Consider the following 20305-nt stretch of genomic DNA (forward strand, 5'->3'; position numbering starts at 1 on the left):
GTCCAGCCATCTAAAGTCTATCATTCAGACATTATAGTACAAAATATAAAATAAGAGATATTTGTATTATTTAACTGTTTAAAAACAAGAAGGAATCACAATTTTAGCTAGCCATAATCAGAAGCAAATAATGGGGGCTTGAGAATTGAATTTTCAAAGGTTCTAAATGGAGATAGACGAAATGTCTCAGACTTGTCTTTTAAATCACTCTATTTGAATTACTATACAAAGGAAAATTATTATTTTTTTCCAGGAGGAATTCTTTAGATCAGTTTAATGTTATAGTTTAGATCAGTATTTTCTGAGAGTTGGAAAATTTGATGTAATTAGCCTATGAAGTTGAGTAGATGTATTCTATGAGCAGTTATTACTGAGTCAATTTCAAGCAGATTATAGACATAAGTCTCTTTTTAAAATGAGTCCCAGAAAAATTGTATTTGATTTTCAAACTCTCTCTTGAAATAATTTTATATAAAAAAGAATTATTTATAGAATGCTACCACTTTCCTTTCCCTGACTGAATTCTTTGACAGCATATACTGTGGAGAAATTGATCAATAATGAATTCAGACACTGAATTTGTGGTAAGAAAACACCATGCATTATAATGAATAGTAACATGGACTGGTGTTTTTGGAAAATGAAGGCAGAAATTACTGTAGCTGAGAAGGTCATGAAGAATTTGATAGGCAGTTAGCACGAAAACTTCTTCATAATAGTACTAAAATATTACCAGTACTGTGAGCGAGACTTTTAAAAATCAGGAATTTGTTTCTGCTGCTTTTTGTAACAGCGATGTCATTCTGCTAATGTGAGAAAATAATAACCACATTCTAGGGCATTTTAGATTTTTTCATGCCAACTTTAAAAAGTTGATAATCTTGACGACTGCTCCGGAACAAGAATGATTTATTTTTAATTACTTTATGAGTCAGAAAATAATATTTTGGTAGAACAAAACTATTCTATCATTTAAACGCAAACCTTATGTCATTAATAAGCAACAGTGACCCACTGGCTTCCCCCCAGTTCATCCACCATTTGGATTGGGGGAGCTGGATAGAGTTGATTTCAGGGGGTGCCCAGCACCATCCCCTAGAAAATACTGTTTTCCCTGGCCTGGCACCAAAGCCTGAAATGTCAACATTAGAGGCTTCGTCCACTGTTAAAACTTCATCCTTCCAGTAGACCTTATAGCCACTCACATTCTTTTGAGTATGGGCTTCTGAGGCCTTTTCTTGAGAGAGGGGTTTGTGATTATGGGGAAGGGCAGAGAAAGGCAGCTAGCATCCCAGGGCAGTGGCCAAAAAGACAAGCAGGTGTGTAATACACAAACGTCACCTGACTGGGATGTTTGCATGTGGCCAGCTTGAGTAGGGGTAGTCCATTTATTCTGTTGTTTGTGTTAAGAATTTGATTTGGAGGCTGCTCAGGTGAACGGGTGGTTTCTTTTGTGTATCTGTGTGGAAAGTTCACAGTCCCTTTTCTAATTTCACATTTGAGAGAGGGTGGTCGTTCCTGGGCTGCTGTGTTGGTGGATATACACAACACTTCTCACTTTGGGGAAACTGATTCTTTTATTGAGCTTCTCAGGCTTGAATCCTGCCCAGGCTCATCTCCAACCACTTATGGAGACCGGTGACCTAAGGCTGCAAACCGCAGCTGCCGGAAAGAATCTCAAGGTCTCAGAGCTAACGCAACAAAATTGGCATGGACTCCTGCTTCATTTGTGTTCGATGAAAGCCAGTGTGTTTGTCCACGTTTATTTACCATTCTGGTTTAATTAGTCCACAAAAACAAAAACAAAACAAAAGAAAAGCCACGGAGTTTTATGGAAACACAAACACACCTTCAGGAAATCCTCCTGCCTCTACTGGCTTTCAGAGTCAGTGCCGCACAACAGGAAATGAAGTTGAATCCAATGTGAACAAATGCTGTTCTGAAAGATGTGTTGGTGAGGTGAATGACGGTGGTGGGGTAAGGATGCCTCAAAAAGAAAGGTGTCTTTTAAACCGGAAATGCTGAGCCAGACTGGAAGCCCTCTCTAACTTGCAACGTTTTCTAGAACATATTTCACTGAAGCTCTGAATTGTAGTGACATAACACTATGTTCCTACTTTTGCTCAAAACTTATTTTTAAATGACAGCAACTAAGCAACACCCTAAAATCCCACTAATTCGGGCTATAATCAAATATCAATTTAATAAACAATGTTTTCTAACGTACAAATCAGGACTTTGAAAATGTAACGTATCTTTCATTCACAGACACTTTAAAAGCGGTTTAATATAACATGTTGGTAATGCAATAAACCTACACAGCGCTGGAATTTATTTTTTATAATGTGATCTTATCATCATTTGGGTAAATAAGAGAACAAACAAAGCTTTAGAATTACAAGTCGTATTTAGTGTTTTCTAATTAAGCGATCTTTTTGTTTGTTTGTTTGTTTGAGACATGGTCTTGCTCTGTTGCCCAGGCTGGAGTGCAGGGCCATAATCGTGGGTCATTGTAGCCTTAACCTCCCTGGCTCAAGTGATCTTCCCACCTCAGCCTACTGAGCAGCTGGGAGTACAGGCGCAGGCCATCACGCCTGACTAACTTTTTATTTTTATTTTTGTAGAGACGGTGTTTTGCTATGTTGTCCAGGCTGGTCTTGAACTCCTGGGCTTTGGCCTTTCAAAGTGCTGGGATCATAGGCATAGTGACTGCACCTAACCTTAAGTGAGATTTTAAATGATTATCACTGCTAACCTGTTCTTTCCAAAATACAGACTTTCCCTCAATAAGAACACCTTTCTGGCTGCACTCTGTGAGAGCCAGTCTCATCCGGAGATGCTTCGTGCTAAGTTTCAGGTCTGTGAGGAGCAAGGAAGGACTTGATGGTGATAAAGGAACCAGACCACATGCCAGGATCTGCCTCAGCGAGGAGGCTGTTGGTAGCCTGTTCTGCTCCAGAGTGTGGGCAGTGGGTCAGGATCCCCAGTGTGTGCTCAGACACGGGGGACAAGGGTTAGGTCCATGAGTGAGCCTTCCCAGGGGTGTCGCTCTTGGCTCACAGTACACGGGCAGAGGCCAACAGGAAGTTGTTAACTCCTGAACGTCTCTCAGGGACAAAATGGGCCCGAAAAAGAAACACACAGAGAGAATCTTCAAGACAACGTGTGACACCTTCAGGCTGATTTAACTCATGTATCAGAAAGGAGAAGGAATTTGAAAGGAAAGTTTGAAAAGGCGTTTTCCTGGTGCCGTGGAAGTAGTAGCATGTAACTGAGTAAGAGTGAGTGTTTTACTACTGCCATTTTCAAATGACCCTTCTAAGCATGTCACTTTGGAATGACAGAATGATCACTTTAGGTCTTTTTTACACTTAGGTCCACTTTTACAGTCGCCCAGGGGGTGTAGATGTAAGGTTAGAACATGTTCTGTATGTCTTTGAAGCTCCTAGTTACTTGTTACACAGCCAGCAGAGCAGAGACGGAGACAAGAGTTGTCCATCTCAGGAATCACTGAAGCATTGGAAACTTTTCCTAGCGCATCAGTTAAAATCTCAGAGAACTATGGGTTCTTTTAATAATAGTTTCTGATCACTGTCATAAACGATGGAGAGACGATTATAATTTCTTGTAATTTAGGAGGCCTCATGTTAGTTACTTTGATCTTTCACTTGCAAAGCCATACATCTTACATTTTGGTACAGTTGTCCATTTTGTGGGTCAAGGTTAGTCTCGAATTTAGAAGATAAGAAGAATACTTACGGTTCCCCCCCACCTTGAATATTTTCATGAGTAAACACAGGACGCTGTGGCTGAAATGAAATGATTTTCAATGTAATCAATGTTTAAACTGGTACTAATTAAAAGATAATTTGGATAATGGCATGGTACTTTTCTTGACATTTAATATTTCCTGTTGTAAAAAACCAAGAGGAAGAAAAAAAAAACCAAATAAAGGGTTTCTGCAGGATTAATAATTAAAATATTTAAAGGGAGCTTCAAATTAAAGCAAAATAACCAAGGTCAAATGTTTTGAACATGTCTACAATCTAGTCTGCTCAAGCTTTAAGGAAAAGCCAGGGTTTGGTCCCATTGATTTTTCAAAGGCCAGGAATAAGGTAAGAACATAGACAGCAAACCACTAGAATAGGAAATATAGACACCTTCATACAACCTTATTCTTCAGCGTTTTCTCAAACAAGCAGAAAATAAACCACATTTAGTTTCACAGCAAAGTATCCACATTCATTCTGTCAACCTCTCCTTCACAGACAACATTTTCACATACAGCACAGAGGAAAATATCAATAGGCAGACATCCCATGCTACATCTGAATTAACATTCTCTGTTCTCAATGTGGAGAAAACACATGCATTTTTAAAAAGAGAAAACAGAACTTTGGAATGCAACGAACAATATCCGGGTAACATGTAACATTTTACCTTAGAAGAGAAACATTGGTAGAAATTTCCAGTGCACTGAACTCTCGAAAGAGTTTCTTTTCTTTTTAAACTAAGCATCAAGACCAGTATCTGTAATAGATACTTATAATATTGGAAATGACAAGCCTTAGCATCCCATATACCCACATTAATATTTTCAATGAATGAAAGTTAACACGTTTGTTGAATATATAAACTCAGTGTAATTTATATTGACTACCTAAACTTTACCTTTTAGGGGAGAAATGCATACAAATCACTCATAATACATTTCAAAAACACTCGCTTCTAAATGATAGCTACAGGGTAAAATCAGAATTTGCATGGCACTTATATAAGTGACTGTTTGATGACTACTGAATTAGCTATTAGATCCACGTCCTTAGACATTGGGCCAGCTCTTAGATTTCCATAGTTATGAGTGGATTACTGATAGGCTGAAATCTCTTCCTGCAAATTGTCTGTAGAAATCCCACTGGTCCAAGCTCGGATGGATAACTCTGAGGTTCCTCTCAGTCTATGAGTCAATGATTCACCCACTTCCTAAATTCTTTATCCACCCCCTTTCTATCCTACTTGTCTATCTAGCATAAGACTAGGTACTCACAGTACTAAAACTGTAAGCTTTGATTCTGTTAATTGGAAACCTTTATTAACAGTGTTCTTAGAAATTTCACTCAACAGTCTGTGGATAGAATATTTAAAACTAGAACGTGTAAGAATTACTAGACACAAGTATGACTTAAGAGTGTGAAATAGTTTACTCCTGTAAATCAATATAAGACTACTAATGATGTATCTATTATTAAAATTGGAAGATATTCATATTTTAAGAAAAATTATGACTAACCAATTTTCCAGCCATCTTAAGATCATTTAATTCAAGATATTATTAAATCAATTTAAATATATAAGATGGTAATTGTAAGTCATTGATAAGCTTGTATCATATTACCTATTTCAAGTTCTCTTCCAATCTAATAAAACTTTATATATGTATAAAACTGTTATGCAGAAGTAAGATTTGTATACATCAATTGCCACTAATAGTATTTTGTAATAATTTCCCAGTCTTTTTTTTTTCTCAGTCTTCTTTCTCATTTTAAATGCCTGCAGAATAATGGTCTCCCACATGTGTCTACATATCATAGTTTTCTTAACCATTCATCTCTTTTTTTTGTTTGTTTTGAAGTTAGAATTGGTCTAGTCTTTTTTCTCACTATCATAAGTAGCAATGCTATACACATTTTCTTATGCAAAGAGCTATTTTCTGCTTTTGAACCATTTTTTAGAATATATTCCCAGGAGTAAAATTTCTGGCCAAAGAGTATGCATTAAAGCCACATGATTTTGAGAATGTACATGTTAGTCACTGAAAAATACTGTTCTCAAAAGTAACTTGAAAACGTCTAATATGCCACACTGCATATCACATACCAAGATCGCTACGACTCTTTCCTCGAAACGATCAGCACCATCTGCAGTGCGTAAAAAAGTTATGAATAAGGAAATATTGTTTATCCTTGTCTTAAGAGAAAATGTTGTGTAAAGTATATTTCATTATGCTCTAAAATTGGTATCCCTGTTTTCACACATTCAAACCATTTTAATATTTTAAAATTGAGTAAAAGTTTAAACTTCTACATCACGATATCCAATGCTTTGTAAAACTGGTTAGTTTCATTTCATTGCTCTTTTGTTAAAATGTGAATACTACTTTAAAAATCATATTGTTCATTAATATAAAACAATAAACTTTTAAAGTCTGTACATCCCTTTTTAGTTATCATCATTATAATTCTACTAGTTTAATTCCTTTAACTCAACCCACCTCATCAATCATTTAAACGAACTGTCCCCTTGACCATTATGAAAATTTGGTGATTGCTGCAAACGTGCAGCTTCCTGGATCCCACGTCCATGGCTGGAGAACGTATGTTCGTATGTGGCAGCCAGCACTGTCCTTGCTTTTTTTTTTTTTTTTTGAGATGGAGTCTCGCTCTGTCAGCAGGCTAGAGTTCAGTGGCGTGATTTTGGCTCACTGCAACCTCTGCCTCCAGGGTTCAAGCGATTCTCCCGCCTCAACCTCCTGAATAGCTGGGACTATTTTTATATGCACCACCATGCCTGGCTAATTTTTGTATTTTTTAGTAGAGACAGGGTTTCACCATGTTAGCCAGGATGGTCTCGATCTCCTGACCTTGTGATCCGCCCGTCTCGGCCTCCCAAAATGCTGGGATTACAGCGTGAGCCATCGCGCCCGGCCCCCGTCCTTGCTTTTACCTGTTTCCCAATATCTCTTTTCCCTTCCTTCATATCTTTCAAACCCTGCGCCTCGTTTTAGCCACAAATCATCAGTTTTCTATACTGTTCACATCCTGAGGCCAGACTCAATCAAGACTTCTCTTAGCAGAGAAGTTGTGTGTGTCTTACAACGGCGAGTTTTAGAACTTTTCAAAGCTTGCCTTTAACAAGAATCACCTCCATGTTAATGTGGATAACCAGGAGACAGTTCTGAGGAAAGCTGACCAATGACAGTACTTGAAATAGTTTATTTTTAAAGCATGTGACTAGTAGGGAATGAGTAGCACGAACAGTCATCTATGTCAGCTCATCTGCGTCCTTCTGTTTTGGGCGTTAACCACCATGTAACCTTGGGGATGCCTCAACTCCCCTATCTCTGAAATCAATGAGTTGGACAAGATGATGGTTAATCGGGTCCCCTCAGGGATTCCATGAAGGACACATATTTCCACAGATATATTTCCTCTGCTGTGTAAAGGTGTCCATCATCAGCTTTATACAGAGAGCTGGGACACTGACACTGACTGGTTAATGCTCATGTGTCTCGGTCATGTAAAAAAATGGCTACAATTCAACTCCATTTTGCAGATTAGTAAATCAAAACCCCAAAGATACTGGATAATTTCTTAATATGACAAATAGGTAAAAAAACAACAACAAAAAGAAACAAAATGGTAATTTTGATGTGCACTCTTCACTGCATGAAAGATTACTATGCTGGACTACTCGGCCTACCTTGGCTAAAATCAGCCTCTTAATGTTGACGCTGAGGTAGGTGCAAATGTCCTATAAGGTTATGTAAATAGATTATCTGAGGAGACAATCTTTTGCCTTTTCCCCATGGCGGTGTCATGCAAATGGGCAAGTCCCTTAAGGAAAGACTTGTAATGCATCTGCACTCTGTTGCCACCTAGTGGTGAGCAGTGGCAGCAACAAGCTGAGAGTTGTTTCTGCTTTATCCTGCTTTATCCGCCCCTTTTTATCCAAGTTCCCAAGGCGGGATTCATTTTAAAAGCCTATTTTAAAGGCCACAGAGTGACGTGGAATAGATAGTCATCTGTTTTTCTAACCATGTTCTTCCCATCCCACGTTTTACATTCTTGAGAAAGAATCCCTTGTAAGCCACCAGCATTTTTGGTCCGTGTCCATTTCTATTTTGACTATCTGTGCAGGCATTTCCATTTCTCTTAACTTCTTAGCAGTTTTAAGATAAATATACAACGATATACATTTGTGACATTCAGAGAGGCTTCCATCAGCTGAACCTAGAAAGATGGCTTTCAACTGACACATTATAATCATGGTGTTGGACATTTTGAGCAAGAATTATATTACGCTTATATTTCCTTGATGAATCTTAAGAGTAGAATAACAGAAAATCCAATGAAGCATGCTGCTGTTTTCTTGGTATCTTAAATATGTATTTTTTTTTCTGCAGCCCTAAATATGTAAGTTTTTTTCTGTAGCTATTTTTTAATGTTGTCAAAAACAGATACAAAAGAGACAAGTTTTAAACACATGCTAATTTCCAAAGCTAGAACCAATCACAAGTTACTGTTCATAAGGAAGCTGGTTTGAAATATCATGGAGTCTGTAACATCAGTAAAATATATACTTTCCTATCTTAGTGAGCTACAGTCTGTTGAAAAGCTGTCTAATTTATCAAAGCTTCTGCAGTTATCTCTGGAGGATTAGCTATATTTAGTATCAAATAATTCTTAAATTAGGATTGACTGTTACTTTAAACACGAATGCAGAAAAATCTCTGAAAGCAATATAAGCAGTGCTGAAGTGTTTTGTCATTTCTTTCATAAAATATTAGTTGTACTTGCCAACTAGAATTAGATGAAATTCTCCTAATAATACCACATTTATGTTTAGAGAGGCTTATTTTTCCTTCTTAAATTATGAAGGTAAAACACAACTTTGCACAAATCTAAAAAATAGAATATTTATGGTTCACACAAACACGCGTAATCTGACATACAAATACATAATGTAAAAATCACACACACACACACACACACACACACAAAATCCAAAGGGGAACGAAAGCATAGCATCTCATGGACCCATAGGAAATTTATAGATGGGTGCTCTTCATTGCAAAGAAGCTTATTTTGCTTTGGCTCTGGAGGCCATTAGGGGGAGTGTAAGAGTCTCTACAAACTGGCATTCCTCTCTCTATGACAACACAAAACTCTGCCTCAGCAACAAAAGGAGGTCTTCCTATGCAATGCAAAAAGCACAAAGTGGCATAAATGCAGAATAATATCTACTTTTTTTTAGAAACGAAAAATGAAGGCTTCTTTGAAATCAAGCCCTTGAGAACTTGAAATGCAAAGCATAGCTGTGTGATAGACCAGTTAAGGTTGAATCAGGGTCCATTAAAACAGAAATGAGGAAAGGAATCCTGACTTATGTCCAGATGAAAATTTCCGAACTCCTTGGCTGCATTCCGTAGAATTGATAGTAAGTACCGTTTAGAGTCCATGTATTTTAAAGTACTGTAGATATTGCAGAACTAAGTAGCTAAGGGAAAGTAATCTGACCTTTAAGTTCAATCAAAGCTGGCAAGAAATGGGAAGTGGATAGAATCCAGGGAGCAGTCTGGGGAGAAAGGCAGACTGAGAGAATGTAGTGCACATCACCACAGAAAAGAAGACGTTAGACAAGAATCATGGATTTTAAAAAATCCAAATTGAATGACACAGAAGCAAACATGGCCGGAAGTGTGTGAGTCCAGCTCTGTATATTCTTGGCAACAGTTTTGTTCTTTGCAGGAGAAATGGTGACTAGAAAGCAGTGATTTAGTGTAGAACCATGAGACAGATGTAGACCACAACACACACGACACCCTTATCTGTAGAGCAGAGACTCTGACCATGTCTTTGTGGATTTTGGAAACTTCCCACACACCTAAAAGGGAAGCACATCACCAGGTGGCCACTTCATCTCCAGGGTGTCTCCAGACTTACTTTAAGGCCAGTTCACAGCCAAGACAACTGAGGAAGAGCCAACCCCCGAGGTGGGGGTGGCCAGGATGCCTGCCACGAGGTGGGGGTGCGCTGACCCTACCCTGTGGGGAGCGCTGAGCCCTCTGACAGGCGAGCCGCAGAATCTCCTAGACATCACTGGGCTGCGAGGAGGCTTACCCAGGACACATGTCTCGCTTTTTAGGTCAGCCTGGAAAATGTATAAGAAGTTAGTTAGTTCTCATCTTCATCACACAGCCTTCAGGAGGCGCTTTCCTGGCGTGCTTGTTCCATGCACACACAGCATGTCAAACTCCTGACATGAGGAACAATGGCAGAGCAGGGAGGGTCAACAGCTCCTCCAGCTGCTTATACAGTTTCCACACCGCAGGCACCAGCTGCTGTCTTAACATGGGACCCACAGGCACGGCAGAAAAAGGTTCATAGAGGAAAGTTGGCATAGGCAAGAGGCTAAGAACATATTAGAAATGCTATATATATATATATATATATATATATATATATATATATGTATATACACATACACACACACACACACACACATACACACACACTTTTTTTTTTTTTTTTGAGATGGAATCTGGCTCTATTGCCCAGGCTGGAGTGCAATGGCACAGTCTCAGTTCACTGCAACCTCCATTTCCCTGGGTTCAAGTGATTCTCGTCTCAGCCTTCCGAGTACCTGGGATTACAGGCACCCGCCACCATGCCCGGCTAATTTTTGTATCTTTATTAGAGACAATGTTGGTCATGTTGGTCAGGCTGGTCTCAAACTTCTGAACTCAAGTGATCTGCCCGCCTCGGCCTCCCAAAGTGCTAGCATTACAGGTATGAGCCACTGCGCCCAGCCAAGGAATGTTATGTCTTTCATAGAATGCTTAGCAATTGGGTTCAAGATGCTCTCAAACCTGACCTGCTTTTTCATGCTTATTGAAGGGATGCAGGGTGAGATACAGGAGAATTTGGCCTAATGCCCATCAAATTTCATGGACTGTATCAGACATTTGTTGGAGGCAAAATTTTCTAGCAAACACATCAGAAGAAAGTAAGGCCTTTTTGGGGGGAAACATGGTGAAATATGATGAAATACTGAAGTGCCCAGCCTGCGGGCTGGCCTGTTTCGGTGTTTTTCTTTTCAGAGTAAGATCTTTCATATGACAGTGAGTAACCTGACCTCCTTGTGTGTAGGTTTTATTTTCCTTCCAATAGCGGACGGGATCTGGCAGTGCACTGCCTGGTATTTGATCTGGCTTAAGAGAACTTTAGGAGGAATAAAACATGCTTAAATAAAAGCATGTGGTTTTCTCAACTCTCATTTAGAAAAGTTTTCCTAATTCTCAGTAATGATTGACCTCAGATCCCCAGCCTCTGGAGATGAAATGTGTTTGGCACTGTTGCTTAAGCGTCATGGCAGACAATGCTTGATGCTCTCCAAACCCATTCTCTTCTTGGTCCTCAGTAATGAGGCCATTCTGGATAAAGACCACATTTCCTGAGTTGTAGCTGGATGTGCTCATGTCGTAAGCTAGGACTGAGGGGATATATGCAATTTCTGGGACATGGCCTTCAAGGCAGAAGGTGTAATCTCCCATCTTTTCTCCTTCCTGTTGGTTCATGTGAGAAGGGAACTGCTCGAGCTGCCACCTGGGACCCGTAGTGGAAGCTTCTCTCTGAGGATGGCGATGAGCCAACATCAAATGGAACCTCCTGGGTCCTCTGATGACTGTGGGGCCACCATACCAGTCCCTTCATTTATGTGTAAGAGCAACATATTTCTACCTAGTTTAAGCTACAATTATTTTGAGTTTTCTGGGACTGTGCCTACCCCAGTCTTGACTAATCAGGGGTTCAATACATATCAGAGCTCTTAGAGAAAAAAAAAAAAACCCATTTAGCTGTTAGAATGATGTGGATAATAACAGCTGGAAAGAGCACGGGAACATATTAGGAACAATCAGGGGCTGATTTCATGTTGAAAACTGTGCCCCAGGGATCCCCGTCTGACGGGATTGCTTTAGGGTGATGAGACTTCCTTGTGGGACCACAACCACCGAGTTACTTGGAAGAAACCCGAGGAAGAGCCTCTCACTCTCCTCATAGAGCTTCCGCTGCAGCTTGAGGCCACATGCGGCAAGTCTCTTGCAAAATAGTCTCTTGGATGGAAATGGAGTCTCGGCTTATAGAGAGGCTGAGATTTATACTTTTTTTTTTTTTTTTTTTTTTTTGAGATGGAGTCTCGCTCTGTCGCCAGGCTGGAGTGCAGTGGAGTGCAGTGGAGTGCAGTGGAACCAGTTGAATCCCGGGTTCAAGCAATTCACTGCCTCAGCCTTCCAAGTAGCTGGGGTTACAGGCACCTGTCACCACACCTGGCTCATTTTTGTATTTTTAGTAGAGATGGGGTTTCACCATCTTGGCAAGACTGGTCTTGAACTCCTGACTTTGTGATCCACCCACCTCGGCCTCTCAAAGTGCTGGGATTATAGGCGTGAGCCACCGTGCCCGGCCAATTTATACTACTTTTTGTTATAAAAAATCATTATTTTAAAAGCAGATGCTCAAAAGACTAGGGGAGATATTGGATTCAGATTTACACATTAAACATAATTTATGTATCTTTCAGTCATCTGTAATCTATAAAGTGGTAGTAACTTTTACGTTTATGGAAGATTTTGGATTGCATTTACTTTTATGGAGATTTTCATTGTCTTGGAAAACACTTTACAAGAATGAAATTGCACTGACTTAACCAAACAATGGTTGACAGGGGTTGATAAAAATGTTATTACAATGATTTCATGCATGCTACACTATGTCTATTAAAACATTACTAAAAGTTTATTTTCTCTTTGCTTTCAGTACTAGGTTATTTCTTTTCTTTACAATGAGCATCAGCATTCTTGAAATGGAAGAAATAAAAAGGCTTCAGACTCAGACTGGCACAGTAACTGGGTCGGATGCGAAATTAAACTATAATGGCCTAAAATTTCGAGTTGATTCATTTGTACTTAAATTTACGAGCACAAATAACTTCAGTGAATATATTCTTTCAATGACTACAAAACAGATTTATAAGGTTTAAAAAAACTCAGTGGGAGATTCAAAAATCAAGATTTGCTCCTAAATAGGAGATAAAATAGAGAAAAACCACTTGGATTTGCAGGAGTTAGAAGTATTTCGTGTGGTTATTAAAATATTCTTTTAAAACATAGTTATTGTGAATACCTCCATTCTCTCATGTCATTCTGCAAACAACTGAAACCTAAAGAATATAGGACAAGAATTTGGATCTTGCAGAAGAGTAAACCTTTTTAAATTCTAGCTTTGTCCTGATGCTACAATGGTGCGTCCTCCATCTTTCTAAATTAGATAACTCAGATTCTAAGGCTATTTTCCCTCTTACTGATTAAGCTTAAAAATCGAAGAACAAGTTAAAAAAAAGACAAGAAATAAATACCTTGGTCTTAAAAATAAAACCACGGAAAGAAGAGGAAAGAAGAGAAATTCTTAGCCTTAGGCATCATATAAAGTGGCATTATTTAAAACATTTCCTAATTATTTTCTGCCAGCTAAGAAAAAAACCTCAAAGAACAAAAAGCAATTAAAGTGTTTCATTTTTTACAAAGTTCCTTTCACGCCTAACAGGAGCACGTAGACAGACTATGTCAGCGAATGGGTTTGGTGACAGTGATTTTGCGATTGCATAAATGGCACTTCCTAATACAGAACCTTAGCTGTATCAGAGTCCTAAATTTTTACTTTCAATTCAAAAGATTGAATGTGAGGGTGAGTTATTATTTGACGTCTGTCACCTTTTTTCCAAAGGAACATGTTTTAGGATCATTCCGAACACATTTCAGTGATGGACAAATTTCATGCTGTGGTTGTCATTAAATCTCTTTCCAAGGCCAGTCATTAATTTTGTTAAAATAATTTTTTTAAATGGTGTCTTTAGGTAAAATACCAGCGGAACTGTCAGCCTGCAAGTCTCAGAGATGGATGCTTTGTGCAGTGCTACGAAAGGGCGATCCTTCCCACCTCCTCATGAATTTACGTCACTTTTGTGGAGGAACAAGGTTCAAGACAGTCAATGACAAAGATCATCCTGTCTCCAGGCTCTGCCGAACCTGCCGATGGGTGGGAAATGAAGGGAGACAGTGAGTCCACTGAGAGGTGATGGAGAATGACAGGCACTGAGCTGAGATGCCTTTGAATGTGATGGTTCTGATGCTGATGGTTAACTAAAACAAATCTAATCATTACTTTTTATGTGGATATAAATTTTACTTTGTTTTTCTCCTCAATCTGGCTATAGCTGCTATGCAAATATATCTTTTAAATGTTTGGATAGAGGCCATGCCAATGATGTTAAACGTTAGCAATCAGTATTCATATAACTTCGTAGGTCTTGTGAGAGGGCGCAAATCTGAGTGCATACATCTTACTAATTAAGCTCATTGAAGACATGCAATAAACCACACTCAAGATGCAGTTACCTTTAATTTTGGTGGGTTGATCTCCTGTTGATAAGAATATTTAGGGAGGAGAGGAGGTGAGCAGGGCTGAGAAAGTGTAGAGTCCAGGTCAGAAACAGAGGCGAAGAGAGCATGAAATGGAGGGGAGGAAAGCAGCTGGCTGGGAAAGGGGGTGGTTGCTCGCTCTCCCGAAGAAAATGACGGCGGCTTCAATATCGAGGAAAGATAAGAGGCGATTATGCTTGTCTCAGAACGAGGTTACATGGTCTTTACAGAACATCCTCTCAACTTCGATCATTTTAAAGTTACCAATAACCTTGGGAAGTTATATTTATGACAGTTTTTTTGCTTTGAAACCACTAACTTCCTCTTTTGAATTTGATCCAAAATCCCCAGTGGGTATGATCAGTGTAATTTTTCGGATGTGGGTAGCTGGAGAGAGAAACACCTACATTCTATCATTTTATCATACGTTTATATGATGGCTCCTTCTAAAAGTGAAGGAAAAAAGTATAAAACCCTGCAACGATGGTAACTTGTGTGTAAAGTAGGTTGTCAACTATCAATAGTCAGTTTGTCACAAAGCTGGGGAAGCGGTGGCCCCACATGCAGGGTGTGAGCTGGGGCTGGGACGAGCCGGCCTAGGGGACTGTCTGCAGCAAAGAGCACCGCCCGTCAGCAAAGCCATGCATCTAATCACACCTTCAAATGGACTGAATTGGAAGGAAGATTTGTTACTGAAATAATCGATGTGGAGACACGTTTGACTCATTGCAATGAATTATCTATCTGTTATTAAATAAGGTGTTTGTTTTACACAAAGGCAGGCATGGCCAGGTTATTTTGAAATAGAGGAACCATGAAAGAATTTGACTGGGATAGTGGCATCATAGGAACCATCCTCTCTATTATTTCATAATTTCCATAATTGCCAGTCATTATACTTGCTTCTTAATTCACAGGGTACATTTGAGGGATCAAGTTTCTTTCTTTTTATTTTTGAAATGGAGTTTTGCTCTTGTTGCCCAGGACAGAGTGCAACGGCACAATTTCAGTTCACAGCAACCTCCGCCTCCCGGTTTGAAGCAGTTCTCCTGCCTCAGCCTCCCGAGGAGCTGGGATTATAGACACCCAACACCATGCCTGGCTAATTTTTGTATTTTCAGTAGAGATGGGGTTTCACCATGTTGGTCAGGCTGGTCTCCAACTCCTGACCTCAGATGATCCACCAGCTTTGGCCTCCCAAAGTGCTGGGATTACAGGTGTGAGCCACCGCACCCGGCCTCAAGTTTCTTTTTTTGAGATGGAGTCTCACTCTGTCATCCAGGCTGGAGTGCACTGGCATGATCTCAGCTCACTACAACCTCCTCCTCCCGGGTTCAAGCAATTCTCCTGCCTCAGCCTCCCGAGTAGCTGGGATTATAGGCACGTGCCACCATGCCTGGCTAGTTTTTGTATTTTTGGTAGTAATGGGGTTTCACCATGTTGTCCAGGCTGATCTCAAACTCCTGACCTCAGGTGATCCGCCCACCTTGGCCTCTCAAAGTGCTGGCATTACAGGCTCGTTTTTTGTTTTAAGAGAGAGGTTTGCAAGCTAAAGTTTCTGGATATTTTCTGCTTTTGTTGATTAAAACCATTGTTCAAGTTTCTTTGTAACATGTACCCAATTTTTAAGTAGTCAACGTAAAGTCAACACGAAGAGAACGACCTCTCTAGAAAATTGAAAGGGGACAGAAATGCTGTCTTTCTTTTCTGTTGTCTTTGTTTACTATTATCATTATTATTTTTGCAAAGCGCCGTTATGTCAAAGGTATGGTGTACGGTTTCTCATCCTGGAATAGGACAAATTTCTGGGCATCAGTTTCCTCTTCTCTAAAGCGGGGATGAAAACATCACATGCCTCACTGGGTTTGATGATTAAAGATGGAGAGTTTTTACAACAGTGTCTGATACTCAGTGAGAGCTCCACTAGTAGCTATCATTAATATTAGAAGATTACAAAGACTATACCAATTACAAAGACTTTTAAAATACAAGTTTATGGTCCTAAAGAAGTAATGGGATAATGGAATTATACCACATATTTACATCATTTAATTAAATGTGGTGTGTTTTCAAACACCCACTCCACCCCCAGCTTATACAGTGTTTGTGTTTTTGGTTAAAAAACCTGTTAGGCAGTGTCAAAATAGATATTTATTAATATGATTAACTGTAACAGCTGATCACAGTAAGGCCGGTTAGTTCTTCAGGAATTAGGGAAAATTAAAATACCTCATTACTGGGTTTTGCTGCATTGCTGTCCTCGTTGGGGATCCTAGGATCTGTGGGGGTGGCTAGAGGGTGTTTTAAGCAGTCGGTTTTCTCCTCCTCCTCCTCCTCTTCAATGTGCAGGCATGGGGTCCCCTCTGACCCATCGTGGCCACACCACCAGGCGTCTCCTTCCTGAGGTTCTGGCAGCCCTCTCTGGATGCCTGACACAATCCCCTCATAGATGCCCTCATCTTCCTCTCCAATGACGGGAAGGGGTACAGGCAAGGAACCCACGCTGGTGCACGCAGAGGCCACAAACTTATCCCCTAGGACTTCTGGCGCCTTTTTAGGGTCTGAGAAGCCCCTTCTCATTTTTCTCAACTCTGCAAACTTGCTCTGAGTTGTTGTTCTGGGATCCTGAAGAGGCTCTGCATGGTTAGGCTGGGCTGCAGCTGAGGCCACACCCGCGTGAGTGGAAGGTGATTCGGCAGGTGCAGTCGCTGGGGGCAATGGGAGGAGGACAGCAGATTCCTCCTTAATTTCCAGAATGGCGTCCTCTAGGATGGTTGGTTTGGCTTGGTCAGCAGACAAGGTTAAAGCACCAAGCTTCTCCAATTCACCCAAGAAGTTGTCCAGGAAAGGAGGTGGTGTTGGGGCCAAAGGGTTTGCTGGTGGACATGAGGCTGTCAGGGACAACCAGCCCTGGCCAGTTCTCTGAAGAGCTCCTTTATCTGAGCCAGGTGAGGCTTTGTGGGTGGGAGGAGGGGCTGGTTCACTGGAAGCCAGCTTGGAAATGAGCACGGATTATGAAGTTAAGAAAAAATAAACGAAGAAAATAATAATAATGCATCAAAACATAGAGATGGAGAAATGCAGAAAAGATGTGGTGGTGAATATGAAAATAATTTTATGTTTAACATAGATTTGAAGACATTTAGAAGATATCTAGATTTGAAGATATTTTGCTGAAATTTAAATACATAAAATCATTTATGTTAATTAGAAAAGTTACTTCACAAATGAAACTCTACTAGTTTTGGAAGGGGTCTTAAATGTCAAACAAGATAAAGATGATATAGAGATTACCAGGACAGTAAAACCTTAGAGATTTATTTTTATTTTTATTTTATTTTTAAAATTAAAAAAAAAATTTTTTTGAGATGGAGTCTCACTGTGGCACCCAGGCTGGAATGCAGTGGCATGATTTTGGCTCACTGCAACCTCCACCTCCTGGGTTCAAGCGATTTTCCTGCCTCATCCTCCCGAGTAGCTGGGACTACAGGCGCACGTCACCATGCCCGGCTGATTGTTTGTATTTCTAGTAGAGATGGTGTTTCATCATGTTGACAAGGCTGGTCTCGAACTCCTGACCTCATGATCCACCCGCCTCGGCCTCCCAAAGTGCTGGGGTTACAGGCGTGAGCTACCGCGCCTGGCCCTTAAGAGATTTAATAGTTTATTTACTTTAAACTATGTTGAAAAGATATTACAGGTTTCCAGATATTGATTTAGTAGTATAAATGACTCCAAAGAAATGTTAATGTAGAATGAAAACTAATAGTTCAGTCTTTTTATTTCCTGAATGTGTGTAGTGTTCTCTTTTCCTACAGTATAACTCAATCTTTTAAACTTTGACAATTTTCTCACTTATGTTTGCAAGGTGATATGTTAACAAATTTTTAAGTGAGTAAGTTCTGAAAAGTATGTTTCAAAGACAGGAACCCATGATCAGAATGAAACTGAGCTTACATAGCTACAGCTTCAAAGTTTGAAAAAATCCAAAGTAAATGTTTACATAGAAAAAGCCCATCTGATGCTGATGGGAGAGAGAACTTCTGGTTAAGCTCCCGTTCTCTTTCAAAGCTTGACATTTGTGTAAATTGGAGGAGGTACGATTTATGAAGCTTAATCTCCTGAAGTAAAAATATACTTCTATATATGTAGTATTACTGATGTATTTTGGATATGGTAAATGAAACAATAAATTTGAAATTTTATGCAAAGTGATTAAAAGTAGTTCTAATAAATATATACACCCCATATGTACTCATCAAAATTAGAAATTAAAAAATGTAGTTCTAGAAGTGCCATTGACTAACATCAGAATACATTTGTCTGCCCTTGCTGGACTACGGAAAACGCTACCTGCTGTGCCTGCTGTGCCTGCTGCACCTGCTATGTGCATAAAGGCCTTGAGAAGGCTTTCACTTTAGGTCTCTCCAGGTAGATGCCTTTGATTTGGAAAGAAAAAAATCTCCAAAAAGATTCTGGAGATGCATTTTCCAGCTGATAGTTTAGGATAACACTTTACACAGGGAGCCAGCCCTTTTGCTCCTGGGGCCTTAGTGTGCGTGAGTGAGTGATGCATTTCCCACTGAACTTTCGACTCCTGTGTCCTATAATAAGAACGGGGTATTAGTTAGATTTATTTAGCTTTTTTTTTTTTTTAAGTCATCTTATCATGGGATGACATAAAGGTCACAAAACTCATGTGAGCATCTTAAAACAGGATTCAGGACCCAGGCTCTGAGCTGCTGACTCACAGACTGCACGTGTGGTTTGTGCCTGGGTAGACAGCCACTCCTCTTAAGTCCTGTAGATGTTGAGTTTTCAATGAGATATAAACAACTCAAGTCTTTTTCAACAGTCTACAGAAGTTCCTTTACTGGCTAGAGTTCTAGTTTGTACCCTTTGTTACATAACAAAAAAGTTTTCAGTAGTTAGATTTGTAAAGTCTGTGAAATATATAATAATTTCAGATCGTCAAGTTTCCACTTTCACTTTCTATGATGCCAGGAATTATATGTGGATGAGAAAGAAGGATCTTAAATTCCCTTGTCGTTACTGCCACCATCACCACAGCTATCTGATGCTGCGAATACTCTAGTGTCATCACCACCACAGTCACCAAAATACATGTTAGCAGGTTAAACTGCTTAGCTTTACAACAGACTCGCTCATACCAAAAGCCAAATTAAGCATCCTGATATAACTATATCACAAAACTGTACCTATAATACAAAAACCACACAATTATTTTGTTTTCCAAAAGCATTAGAATTGGATTCTAATGCATTAAAAGCAGAAATATCAGAAAGAAAATCAACTTACATTTTAGTCTCCCTTAAGACAAAGACAGTACGTCAAGAAATGTGATTTAAATGTGTCACCAGAGTGGTTCATAAATTATTAATGAGTTCTCTGTTTGTAAATATCAGTTAGAAAATAGGTTCTGTAGCATTTAGTATATTTTGGATGTCATCATTTAGAAATACATTATATTTATCTTTCTAAAAATGATTGTCACTGGTGGGAAGTTTTCTTCATTAAGCCTGTGACATCACAGCATGGATTACCAGTTGAGATAAAACCATTAAGTATTTCTTTCAAATTGTGGACGTAAGCGTCTCAACGTATTTTTTCCCCAGCAGTGAGCCATAAAAAACTAGTTATTAGTGAAATTTGTACATGCCTTATGTTTAAAATTTGGTATTATTTTAAAAACTTGAAAATACATTCAACTACAGTTAAATTGTATTCACATCAAAGATGAAAACATTGGGATCAAAAATATTATATTGCCATTGCTAATTAGGACATATGGAAGAATTTGTTAGATGTTTAACGAGCTTATGTAGATACATGATTTTCTTCCTTACAACATTTTATTTGAAGGTACAGTTGCTTTGAAATTTCTGTGATAGTTCTTTAAAGATGACTGCCTGGTGGATAACGACAAATATATGCATGAAGATTCTCATCTTTTCTCGTTATCAGTAGAAAATACTGAAGAAAGTATGCTGATCTATAAATGCTAAGCTCTGGTAATGAAGTGAATAT

General features: G+C 39.3%; 1 protein-coding gene across 50 annotated transcripts in view; it reads right to left on the reverse strand.

The window, feature by feature from the left end:
- SORBS2 (sorbin and SH3 domain containing 2) overlaps positions 1-20305 on the reverse strand; it is a 379286-nt gene that overhangs the window by 5269 nt on the left and 353712 nt on the right. For 45 of the 50 annotated variants that reach the window (XM_078002522.1, XM_078002520.1, XM_078002516.1 and 42 more), the window contains one exon: positions 3760-3809. In XM_078002522.1, the coding sequence (XP_077858648.1) occupies positions 3760-3809 (50 nt within the window). Of the gene's footprint in view, positions 1-3759; positions 3810-11940; positions 14420-16486; positions 17252-20305 lie in introns of those variants that run through there. The other 5 variants (XM_078002508.1, XM_078002506.1, XM_078002507.1 and 2 more) reach the window with 1 other exon arrangement.

Source organism: Macaca mulatta, chromosome 5, assembly GCF_049350105.2.
Source record: "Macaca mulatta isolate MMU2019108-1 chromosome 5, T2T-MMU8v2.0, whole genome shotgun sequence".
In the NCBI taxonomy this organism is placed as follows: Eukaryota; Metazoa; Chordata; class Mammalia; order Primates; family Cercopithecidae; genus Macaca; species Macaca mulatta.